The sequence below is a fragment of the Sorex fumeus genome, unplaced genomic scaffold (assembly GCF_029834395.1).
Source record: "Sorex fumeus unplaced genomic scaffold, SorFum_2.1 ptg000008l, whole genome shotgun sequence".
In the NCBI taxonomy this organism is placed as follows: Eukaryota; Metazoa; Chordata; class Mammalia; order Eulipotyphla; family Soricidae; genus Sorex; species Sorex fumeus.
The window spans coordinates 21,589,460-21,601,824 of NW_026606065.1; the positions used below are offsets into that span (position 1 = coordinate 21,589,460).

Below are 12,365 nucleotides of genomic sequence, written 5' to 3' on the forward strand. Positions count from 1 at the left end.
ACTCATGGCAGGCATTTCCCTGAGCGCGGGCAGCCGAGGGGTGGAACAGAGAGACCCTACCTACCTCCTTCCCAGCTCTGTTTCGAGACAACGAAACTAATATTTGGAGACTTAAATCTCTTCACATGTTACACTATTACTAACAAGTCTTCTAAAAAAGTATTAATATTTTGTAAATATAGCAAATGAATTATTATTAGCTACCCATGACGTATTCGATATGTCAAACACAGTAACAACAAGTCTCACAATGGAGATGTTACTGGGCCCACTGGAGCAACTCGATGAACAATGGGAGGAAAGTGCTATACAGTGCACTTCTTACATTTATCTTACATAAACCCTTAAAAATTGAGTTTTCTACTTTATGATGCAATGGTACCCAGTGAACAAACTAAATTAAAATAAAGATATAGTACCAATAGCTAAAAAAAAAAATTCACAGACAGAAATCTACTATTCACCCATTAAAACAAAATAAAATCCATAGAGAAAAAGAGAACAAGAGGTAATTTTGCTCTATATCTACTAACTATAAAAAAAAACTATTAAAGAATACTGGAGTTAGATGCTTATAAAAGCTTTGTACCAGTGAGTAAAAAGTATTAGCTTCATTTCGATGATGACTGTTTCTAATGTTTGATTATTTCTTCAACAATGTTCACCATACTATGCAGATACTTTTTTTTCAGCTTTTTATTTTGGGTCACACTCAGTGGTGCTCAAGGGTGCTCAGTGATGCTCAGTGATGCTCTTGGCTCTGTATTTGGAGGGCCATATGGGATGCTGGGGATCAAACCTGGGTGAACTGCATGCAAGGCAAATGTCCTACCAGCTGTACTATCACTCTGGCCCCAACATGCAGACTCTTGAACAAAGCATTTTTTTCTGTCCTTCTAACATTAAATTTTCAATCATAAAAATATTTGGTTAGTTGGCATAATTAAACATTAAATCACATAATGACTCATAAGTGGTATAAGAGAGCAATAGTATTACATTTGAAATGCCTTAAGGATCATGAAGTGATTTTTGTTTGTCTGTTTTGTGAGGCACACCCAGCAATGATCAGGGATTACTCCTGGCTTTGCACTCAGAAATTACTCCTGCTGGTACTCAGGGGAGCATGCGGAATGCTGGCAATCGAACCCAAGTTGGCAAGAGCCTTCCTGTGGTGCTATCTCTTGAGTAATTTAGTGATTTTTAAAAGAATGAGAGGCATTACTTTACCTGGCCATATTTTGCTGCCAAGTGGAGAGGTGTCCAGTACTGATTATCCGCCACATTGGGGTCCACGCCGTGGTCCAGGAGCAGAATCACCACCTCCTTGTGGCCCCCTGCACATGCCATGTGTAACTGCAAAGAGAGTTGCCTGTCACACCATTTGTAACTACAAAGAGAGTTGCCTGTCACACTGTGTGTGACTGCAGAGAGAGTTGTCTGTCACACCAAGTGTAACTACAAAGAGAGTTGCCTGTCACACCATGTGTAACTGCAGAGAGAGTTGCCTGTCACACCGGGTGTAACTGCAAAGAGAGTTGCCCGTCACACCGCGTGTAACTGCAGAGAGAGGCGCCTGGTCACAGAACCCCCAGTGCCGCTTACTCAGTTGTTGAAGGAGAGTTAGAGAATAAGACTTGATCACTTGATCACTTGACATCCCATTATTCATTGATTTGCTCGAGCAGGCACCAGCAACGTCTCCATTCGTCCCTGTCGTGTGCTAATGTAGCCCGATGGCATCTGCTCGTTCTAGGAACACGAAGAGCCTCAAACCGATCATTCAGGGTCTTGACAAAGAAGTTTGACCATCTCATAGGTGGGCGACCATGCGATCTTTTGATGTCCCATGGAATCCAGTCCGTAATGGCTCTAGTCCAGCGGTCATCTCCAAATCTCATTATGTGTCCAACCCATCTGATTTTTGATGCCTCGGCAATGAGACAGCATCCCTGATTCTTGACCGTCGATGGAGGTCGGAACTCCAGATTCTTTCTCTCATTTGAGTGAAGCATGATACTCCAAGCATAGCTCTTTCGATTCCTCTTTGGGAGACCCAAATAGCATTCTCATCCTGTTTTTGTAGGGCCCAGGTCTCTGAGGCGTATGTTAATCCAGGAAGAACAGTGGAATCAAAGAGATAGATGCGCCTGGAGCTGGAGGTTCTTTGTCCTCTTAGCTATTTCTTCGATGCTCTTTAAGGTGTTCCAAGTTGCTCTCTTCCTCCTGCGCAACTCAGGTGCCAGGTCATTCGTCACGTTGACTTCTCGACCTAGGTATACATAACTGTTGCATTTGGAGATGTTCGTCCCATTGAGAGTGAGTGGAACATCAGGAATGAGACCGTTTCTTCTCCTCTCTCTTTCTCCTCGGATTCCAGACTCAGAGAATAAGACATTGGCTCTAAAACAGAATCAGCTTTGTAAGAAAGTTCCTACAATTTTCTTTATCTGGTAGGAGAGAATGTCACCCCCCTTTGGAGGAAGGCCTAAAGGTTGATGACCAATTTCCCCTCTACTCACAACCCACTTTCCCGTGAGGCTCCTGTGCCCTTCCCTGTTGCCCTACTCTACTCCCAGTGAATTCAAATACAGAGTACAAGAACTAGGTGCTTGGACAATTTCCCCTCAACGTCAAACAGGTACTACTAATTCTAAAATGCCAGCACTTAATGTTTACAGGCAGTGGGCCAAGATGAGGAGCAGAGATGAATTTGTGGTGACAAAGATTCCAGAGCATTTGCTCAATACAGCCCAGCTTAGTACCCCCAGGTCTGAGGTTGGTCGAGGCAAAGGCAGTCTACTGTGCAGATGGGAGATTTCCCCCAACCCTGTTTTATTTTTTTCCCAGGGGGATTCCCATTTCAACAACAGCCTCTTCCTTTATAAGTAAAGGTAAGGTAAAGGTAAAGGCCCTCCCGTTGATCGTCGATTTGCTCAAGTGGGCCCAGTAACGTCTCCATTGGAGACTTTGTTGTTACTGTGTCTGGCATATCGAATACTCTCGGTAGCTTGCCGGGCTCTCCGAGAGGGGCGGAGGAATCGAACTCGGGTCGGCCATGTTGGCCGCTTGTAAGGCGAACGCCCTACCGCTGTGCTATCGCTCCAGCGGTAGTCCTTTATAAGTAGAGCCACCAAATTCGTATAAATGGCCTGCAGCACGGTGACTGACTCATAAACAGGAATTCCAACAGGAAACCATGAGGAAAGGGGAGAGAAAATCATTTCAAACAGTCAGTCGGATCCCTTCAAGGTCTGGGCGCGGAGACTTTTGCAGCTCACTCCCTTTTCATTATGAACATAAAATTGCAGTGAAGCCAAAAGTGTTCTATTTTGACTCAGTTCCACAAAAACACTTGTTTTTTCCCCCTTTGGACATGATGATGAGCTTCGATCAGAGTGGCTGCTCCCTTCTTGTCCCTTCAATGCACGGCCTGGCAAGTCTGTGTGTCTCATCAGTGGCATAAGCACCTAGACACGGTGTCACATCAAACCTCCACCTTTGGTTGACACAGAATTCATCTCCACGATGCCACAGAGAGAGCCCGTGCCGGCCAGTCACCCTGTGGGCTCTGCTCTCCTGGGGATGGGGCTGTCCCCTACTCTGCAGTCGCCAGCTCCCAGAGCCAGGCTGAGACTACAGAATTCCTGAGAGCCCCGGAATTTCCCCAGTGCAGTAGAAAGCAGCCACGGGAACAGGCCCATTGGTGGTCTGGCCTGTTTTGGCCATGGCCCTGCCACGGCCACCTGGTCACCCCCCTTCCTACCAACTCCCACCCAGAAACACGCAGGTAGAAACTCCAGATCCCTCTGGCTCCTTCTAGGAGGGCGGGGGGAGGAGCAAGACCTGGATCTCTCGCTGATGGCCGCAGACACAAGCTGTCCAGCCCCCAACATGGCTCTGAGTTCCTCTTCCCTGGAGCTAAGGACCCCCAGGTTTTCCACCAGACACTGGCCTTCTGGACACTGCACAGCCGGTGGGCAGACGGGGAGCATTTCAGAGAGGGAAATAAGGACCTTCCGCTCCAGCTCTGTGGGTGAATGGTGTCTGCCCCTCCGGCCCATAGGCCCAGGTCAGGCGAATCCGACTCACAAGCCCAGGGAAGGATGGTCTTTGTGGTCAGGTCTGCGCCGGGCACTGGATCACGCAGCCCACAGTGATTCACAGCACACGGGTTCCATTCACCGTCTCCCGTCAGGGCTGGACAGCTCAGTACAGACACGGGCTTGTTCCAGATGTAGGCATTCATCATCCCTCATAAGGAATAGCTCTAAGGTGAGGGACTGGCAGCCCCACCGCAATGATAAAGAGAAAACTAAAGAGGCTGTAGTTTCCATCTGGGCACTCAGCTGCCATCACTGGTGCCCGCAGGCCCTGCCCTGGGCTGGGCTGGGTTGGAGAATGGCCAAACCAAGTCCCTAGTGAGAAAAATTCCAAGCCGTCTGTCTCTTGGTGTTTCTTTCCCAGTGTGAAAAATTCCTGACCTTTAAAAATAAAATTTAATGGACACTTGTACCTTCCTAGTAATTGCTTTTGACATTCCGGCTACTGAACAAAGCAGAGACATGCCACTTGTTGCCTAGAATTAAGCACATTAGCAGCTTGGTGAAGGCGCGTCTTTCTTAAGCCCAGCTCCTCCATGCGGTCATTCATTTTAATCTCACAGTGCTTGACTTGGCTTGACCGTTCTCCAGGCACCGACTCAGCAATGCATTCAGGGTGGAGGATGAGGACGCCTTGGAGTTAGGGAACTGCTCACCTACAACGTGGCACTCTCAATTGTCCCAAAGGAAAGAAGAAACGGTAATGACTTGGGAAGCTTAAGAAATCAGCAAGAGTCACAGGTGGGCCACCTGGAGACACTGGAGGAGACCTGGTCAGTCTGTCCAGCCTCATCTTCGAGATGGGGTTTCCATGGCGTGGTTTTCCAGGAAAGTGTAATATACAGAGGGACACAGAATTAACCTAATCATTGTGTGGACAGACAAAGTGTGCACCTCTTTGCTTATTTCCTTCTGACATTCCTACAGATGGAATTCTTATTCTAAAACAATGAACGTCCTTTCTATTATTTCTGTGTAAGGCGACCCTGAGTTCCACATCCCTTTGACCAATTCATATTCCAGCCAGCAGCACGTTAGAGCACTATTCAAAGACCCTTAGCACTCCTGGTCTTTGCTATCATTTATTTAGAGAATGACTGCAATTGATTTGCATTTATTTAATGACCAGCTCTAAGCCTTTTTTTTGCATATTTATGAGCTAGCTGCTTTTCCTTTTGTGAACGGACTCATATTATTTGTTTCACATTCTACTGTGAGATGGCCATCTTTTTTTTTTTTATTACTTTCTATGAGCTTGGGTTGGGCATAAAACCTAGGAGGGCCTTGCCTTGCATCTATAAGGGCCTACGGCACAACAATTTTTCTCTCTATAGAAAAATATGCATAAAATATGCATATTTTAAAGTTATTAACACTTTAAAATACTATCACAAATACTATTCTTGGTTTATCTGCCTCTTAATTTTGTTCCTTGTTAGAACCTGAATGCTCAGCGTTCCTATTAATTTCTGATGTATGCAGTCATCTCGAGATTTCTCCCGTGCTTTCTGCTCCTATTTTCATATCAAAAGGGCTGTGCCTCACAGGATTACGCTTTGGTTTGTCTTCATCTTTAAGTCTGTAAATATGTATTGCGGGAAACAGGTGCTCAGCATTGCTAAGTCACGTATTCTTTGATTTGTGCATCTAATTTTCTCAAGAACCTATTTTAGCTTTAGCCATTGAACATGTACCCCTATTTGACCCCTGCCCCTTGAAAGCTGAAGATGACTCTGAGGCTAATACCACAGATTGATGAGAATTATTCAGGAGGAAGTTTTGAAGCCACACCCAGCAAAGCTCAGGGCTTGCTCCTGGCAGGGCTTGGGGAACGTGTGGGGTGCCAGAGTCGTACCCGGTAGGTCATGGGCAAGCAAGCAACTGACCCGCTCACTATCTATCTATTTATGAAAAAAAAAAAAGCAAAAGGAGTTCTATACGTCTAGTGCCCACATTCACTGGGTGTGGACAATAAATATTTCCTCCATGAGCTAGTTAAAACGTTTTGTTATTGTACACGTAGCTTAATGAACTTGAAACATGCAGCATTTTCTTTCCTTACAGCTTAGTAAGGAAATAAAATAAAGGGCTGGAGCAATAGCACAGTGGGTAGGGCGTTTGCCCTGCATGTGGCCAACCCAGGTTCAATTCCTCTATCCCTCTCCGAGTGCCCAGCAAGCTACCGAGAGTATCCTGCCAGCATGGCAGAGCCTGGAAAGCACTTCATATGTGTTTAATAATGGAAAAAAAAACCACCAGGCAGGCCTCATGGCCTGCTGAGTGCAGCTCCTTGGCTCACTACTGCACCCACTCTCAAACCAGATGTGTCTCATGAAAGAAAAGAAATTGTGGTTCTGACCACTTCTGTGCAGGGCACGGAGAGAGCCTCAGATGCCCCTCAATGGCCCGGGGTACTGGCAGCTTGTTTTCCCTCAAGACTTGATGCATTTATTTCCACTCCAGTTAATTTCAAGCCTTGCTTTCCTGATTCAGACACACTTACGAGACAACAGGCGAAATGTTCTCACCTTGGTGTTGTGTCACCGTGTTTATATTAAAATAAGTTTAATACTCCTACTTATAATCTCTTCAATATGTGTCTGATAATGATAAAAAGTAATGGCATAGATCAGCACATGAATATGTACACATGATTATGTGTACACATACATACATGCGTGTTTATATATATATGTACATGTATGTGCCATTACATTTTATTGCTATTATATATATAGTGGTATAGTACTTAGCTGTAAGAAAAAACAAAATCATGCAATCTCTGACAACGTGGATGGATTAGAGAGTACTACACTGAGTGAAGTCAGTCAGAGGGCGAAGGACAAACCCAGCATGATCTAGCGCATATGCAGACTATAACAAAACATAGAAAGAGATTAACAACTGGAAATGGTAGTAGATCTCGAAAGTTGGCATGACCAAGTTTGCCAAGGGGATGGGCTTCTAGGTGGGAGGGGGTGGGTTTGTCTCACCAACGCTGAGACATTGGTGGCGGGATGCTGACACTCTGAGGCTGGAGGTGGTGTGGCGAACACTGCACAACTCTTGGATACCTGAAACTCTATTAAAAGCATTTCCCCCTCAACTTCTTTGTAGTTTGTTCTCAGTGGAAGTGTCTTGAGGTCTTTTGTTTGTTTTGAGTCATACTGGCGATGCTCAGGGGTTACTCCTGGCTCTGCACTCAGGAATTACTTCTGGCGGTGCTGGGATCCCATATGGGGGACCACATGGGATACCAGAAATCGAATCCAGGTTGGTTGCATGCAAGGCAAGCATCCTACCCACTGTTTTATTGCTTTATCTATGCCCATGGATTAAAAATACTTTTAAATCATGGTGCCTAAATAAAAATTATGGGTGGGGCAGTAATGGTCAAAATTTGCTTGAACATAGAAACTTATTCACCAGAGTAACCCATAGCTTATTTTGCTTAAAATTTAAATGGAAAATTTTTATTACAATCTCCACCTAAAAAAAATTCCATTAAAAAAGCAATGGTAAAATTTATTCTAAATCTGTAGAGGAAACACACTTGGAAGAAGGGCTTACAGAAAATATCTTAACAGAGAAACATGGAGTCTCTCTGGGAGGCGCCAACAATGATTGACATTTTCCTTTTGGCATATTTATGCGTTTTCTAAAATCTCTATCATGAATGTGACCTTTCTGGTTGGATTAAAACTCCACACTGTTTAATAGTTGATAATTCTAGGTGTTAGACACCCACGTAAGTAGTTCTCCATGAGGCAGCATTTCTGAGCTTACCAGTGTGACTCCTTCTTCGTTTTTCTCACTCACATTCCCGCCACCAGAGAGGAGGTGTGTGACATCCGTCAACATCCTCATTGACCTCTGACGCTTCATCTGATGCACAGACGCCAGGTCCAATCCTGAGGGCCGAAAGAGATTTTCAAAAACAGCTCGACAAGAAAAGAAACTGATCCCATCAAAAACAGGGGCTGGAGATGATCCGGTATTTGCCAGAAGAAGACATATAGATAGCCAGTAGGCACATGAAAAAGAATCATTATTCATCATTACTCTCTGGGGAATGAAAATCTATACAATGAGATATCAGCTCACATCAATGGCATTGGCCTGTACCCCAAAGGCTAAACCACCAGTGCCTCCTAGGATTTGTTGAGAAGGGACTTGGTAGTCACTGCTCGTGGAATGTCATCTACTCAGCTTCTACAGGAAAGCATACGGGGCTTTCTCAAACAGATTTTCCTTCTTATCCAGTGATCCTTCATTTGGCATCTACCCCAAGAGCACAAAAACAGCAACTGAAAAAGGTATGTGCCCACCATTGTACACTGCAGCAATAAGGATAACAACGAGGAAATAGAGACATCTCAAATGTCCAATGGCGGGAGGGTGAGTAAAGGAGCTGTGTGCGGGCAGATGGAACAGCACAGAGCTGTAAGCAAACATGAGATCTGGCAGTTTGCTGCAATTTGACGGGGAATGGAGTGTAATGTGAAGTAAAGTAAGTCAGAGGGAAGAGACAGGGTCACCTCACCCCGCTGTGGAACACAGAGAAACAAGACAAGGGGGTGGAAACTACTGAATGTTAACGAAACACAGGTTTTTGATTGCAAAGGCTTCCCGAGCAGAGGAAGCAGGGGAGCAGGAAGCCGGCAGACCAGCAGGGACACAGGGCTGGTGGCCGAGGGCCTTGGGGAGTTTGCCTGTGGTGAGGGGAAATGATTTTTATATCAAGACTATAAACATTAATACTACTATAACCATGTTACCTGAAAATACCATTTTTGTTCAATTTAAAACTAGTTCTATCCAGGGTGAGAATAACTCATCAATACTGATTTTTGGCAGAGAAATACTTTTTTAAATCAGGGGTAAAAGATAATAAAATCAAATGAAGAGCTGCTTCTACAGCTGACAAATTCTAGATTTGTTTTTATTGTTCTTTCAATATATTTCCCTTTGAAAGTCCTATTACACTTTGGATCCTCATGTGTCTAGGAATGTATTCTGTCTACAACAAGAGTACCGTCATTAAGAAAAGAATATTCTCTCAATATATGCCTGATACAGACTGCAGGTGCAATAAACACGGCAGAGCTTCAGTAGTATCTGCTTTAGTATAAATCCCCAACCAACACTGCCCAAAGAATTTCCAGGGAACTGCACTGAAGGATGCTGTGATGTAACCGCTTTTATTCTCTGTGGTTTCCTCTCTTGTGGCCTGGGATGGGGAGACACACCCATGAGAACGGCCCTGTATCTCCTAAGTTGCTAAGACCCCCAGCAAGTATTGGCAGAGACGCGTGAAAGGAGAGAGAGATGGTCAGAGACTGAGGGCCGGCTTGGAGCTGGAGGGGGGATGGATGAGGTCCCATCAGGTGCCTGTGCACTGTTTAACGTCATAGTAAAGGGGCCCCTCTGGCTAGCATGAACCTCATCTCTATGGCCAGCTTCTCACGGGAGGTGCTCTGAGGCCAGGGTGAAAGGTCTGCATGATTGGTTCCCAGAGGGGAGGAGCACCAGGCAGAGAGTCCCCTGCAGTTCTTCCCGACACCATCCCTGAGGACCGCCCAGGAGCCGGTCAGTCTCCATCCCACCCCGAAATTTACGCAGAGAGAGGGGGGGGGGAGGGGGAGGGAGGGAGGGAGAGAGAGGGAGAGAGAGAGAGAGAGAGAGCGCACACTCAAGGGCACAGAAGGTCACAGGAGCAGTCCTGAGGAACAGCGAAGCCACTATGGACGCTGTCCAGTCTGCACATCTCCAGAGCATCTGCCAGGCAGAAGCTGAATTTCTATGGGTTGTAAACTTGGGAGAATGTAAAGGACTTACCCAAAGGATGGGTAGAATGGTGGTTGTTTAGAACATATGCAGTGCCACGTCAGTCTGGCTTTTAGTCATTTTCAGACTTAAACACTCATGTACACGCACACACATGCACACACATGCACACACAAGCATATATGCACACACATATGCACACACGCACACACATGCATACAAGCACATACGCACACATGCATGCACACTCACACATACACAAGCATACATGCACACAGTCACACACATGCAGACACACACATACACACACATGCACACATAGACACATGCACACACGCACACACACACACATGCACACATGCACACACACCCCCTCTGCTGAGTGTTTGGCTCGTTCTGAGCTCACATGCAGTGCCCTTTTTCCTTGCTGGCTCATTTTGTGACTGCAGTTTCCCTAGTACCAGCTGGCTTGCCCCATGTGAGCCGTCTCAGCATCCCATGCACAATCAGTCTTCCACGGTTGTCCCATTTTCCAGCCTGGGAAGCTTGGGTGAGCTGAGGTTAACTGTGGAGTCCGCAGACAGGCGTGCTGGTAGGACAGTCAGAACGTGTGGCCAGAGACTCTCCACGTAATCGACCTGCCAGCGCCCTGCCTACCTCCACCATATGCGTGCCTATGTCCAGCGTGCTCTGACCGGACACGGCTCGGGTTCAACTGAGGTTTGGGCGGCAGCCTTGGAAGCCACGCTGGGCACAAGTCTTAGCTTAGAGGAGGGCACGGCTGAGGGCTTTGCCCGAGCTACCTGTCATCTGGCGACTCTTGAGGGCGCCCAGCAAGCAGAGAGTAAATCAAAGCTGACAGCGTTTCCTGGGACTCTGGCAGCTGAGACGGACCAGAAAAGGGACATTGGCAGAAGCAGAGCAGGCTGGGGAGGGGAGGGGACACAGACGCTGCGACCTGGGAAATGGGATTCCACATCACAGACAGGGACCCAGACCTGAGCTGTCAACATGCATTCCACACTCCGGCCAGCCCAGCTCTTGGAGGACAGACTGTCCCCTTGGCACACATGCTGATGTCCTCTCTCCTGTGTTCTGCGGAATTCTGTCTTCTGAGTCAGCCCACAGAGTACCCTCATTTAATGTCAGCATCCATGACCTCACTTTGGACTAGTCTGAACTTTCTTTTTCTTTTTTTAAATTTTTCTTCTTTTTGGGTCATACCCAGCGATGCTCAGGGGTTACTCCTGGCTTTGCACTCAGGAATTACTCCTGGTGGTGCCTGGTGGTGAATCTGGGTCGACCACATGCAAGGCAAATGCCCTGCCCACTGTACTATCGCTCCAGCCCCAATTCTGAATTTTCTAACCAAACAAAATCCTTCCATAAGCTGAAAGCATTTCCAAGGCATGTTGATTCTTCTGCAAGTGAAGATGCATAGTTTGGGGGTGTTTGTCCAGGACTTAACTCCTGGTTTGTGCTCAGGGATCGATCTTAGTGGTGCTCGGGGTTATGTGGTGCTGGAAGCTGACCTGGGTCAGCTGCATGCAAGGCCAATGACGTGACCCCTGGCCTGTCCATCGGGCCCTGAAGACGTGAGTTTCCGATCGGAGGCATCTCCCTGTGATGGCAGGAGATGCTGAGTAGTGAGCAGAGCCCAGGGCGGGCAGGGACAGCACACAGCTACAGCACATGGCCAAGTGGGGACTCCAGTGTCCAACCAAGGCTGGGGGAGGAACGTGCCACCAGCAGGAGGGCAGGACTTGGGGCCGTGAGCCCGCGGATGCAAGTGACAGACCATCTCAGCAGGTCACAGCCCTGTGTGGCCCTGGTGTAGGGGGACGGGGTTGGAGGTCGTCAATTGATGCCCCCTACCCGGGCCCTGCTGCCACCCACGCTCTGACCCCGCCCTGCCCTGGGAAGCTGCCGTCATATGCGGGGCTCGCACTGTCCCCACGGAGGGCACCTGGGCTCACCACCTCGCATAGCACAAGCTGCTCTCTTCAATAGGAGCTAATTATTATTATTCTCAGCCTCCTCGGAATAGAGTACTGCTTGCTGAAAGCCATCGGGGGAGGCAAGGAGCACGGAACAAAGAGGCAGATGGGGTGCGCGGGGGGTGGGGCAGCGCCACCCCCATGGGGGCTCTGACAGCCTTGTAGCTTTTCTCGAACAAAAGACCGTCCTCCAGGAGGGAACTGGGATTTCTCTGCTATTGTTTATACTGAAACAAAGCGGGGAACGGGAGAAGAGGCATGGCTCTTCCGGGATGCTAAATGCCACGCTGGGCCCGGGCTTACGAACCCCCATGCTACCAAGTGCCGTGCTTACTCATGAAATGACACCCTGAGTTGGGCATCTCCCTCCCCGCATGGGCCACAGGGCTTGTTCCGGTGGCGCCACTGTGCACTGAGGGCCAGCCCTGCTTCCCAGGAGGGCACTCTTGGTCAGCTTCCACTCAGGAGACTTCAAGAG

General features: G+C 47.5%; 1 protein-coding gene across 1 annotated transcript in view; it reads right to left on the minus strand.

Annotated features, from left to right (window-relative positions):
- LOC130019334 (unconventional myosin-XVI-like) overlaps window positions 1-12,365 on the minus strand; it is a 302,696-nt gene that overhangs the window by 88,722 nt on the left and 201,609 nt on the right. The window contains exons 6-7 of the mRNA XM_056109961.1: window positions 7,890-8,014; window positions 1,231-1,356 (exon numbers count right to left, since the gene is read on the minus strand). Of these exons, the coding sequence (XP_055965936.1) occupies window positions 1,231-1,356; window positions 7,890-8,014 (251 nt within the window). The remainder of the gene's footprint in view (window positions 1-1,230; window positions 1,357-7,889; window positions 8,015-12,365) is intronic.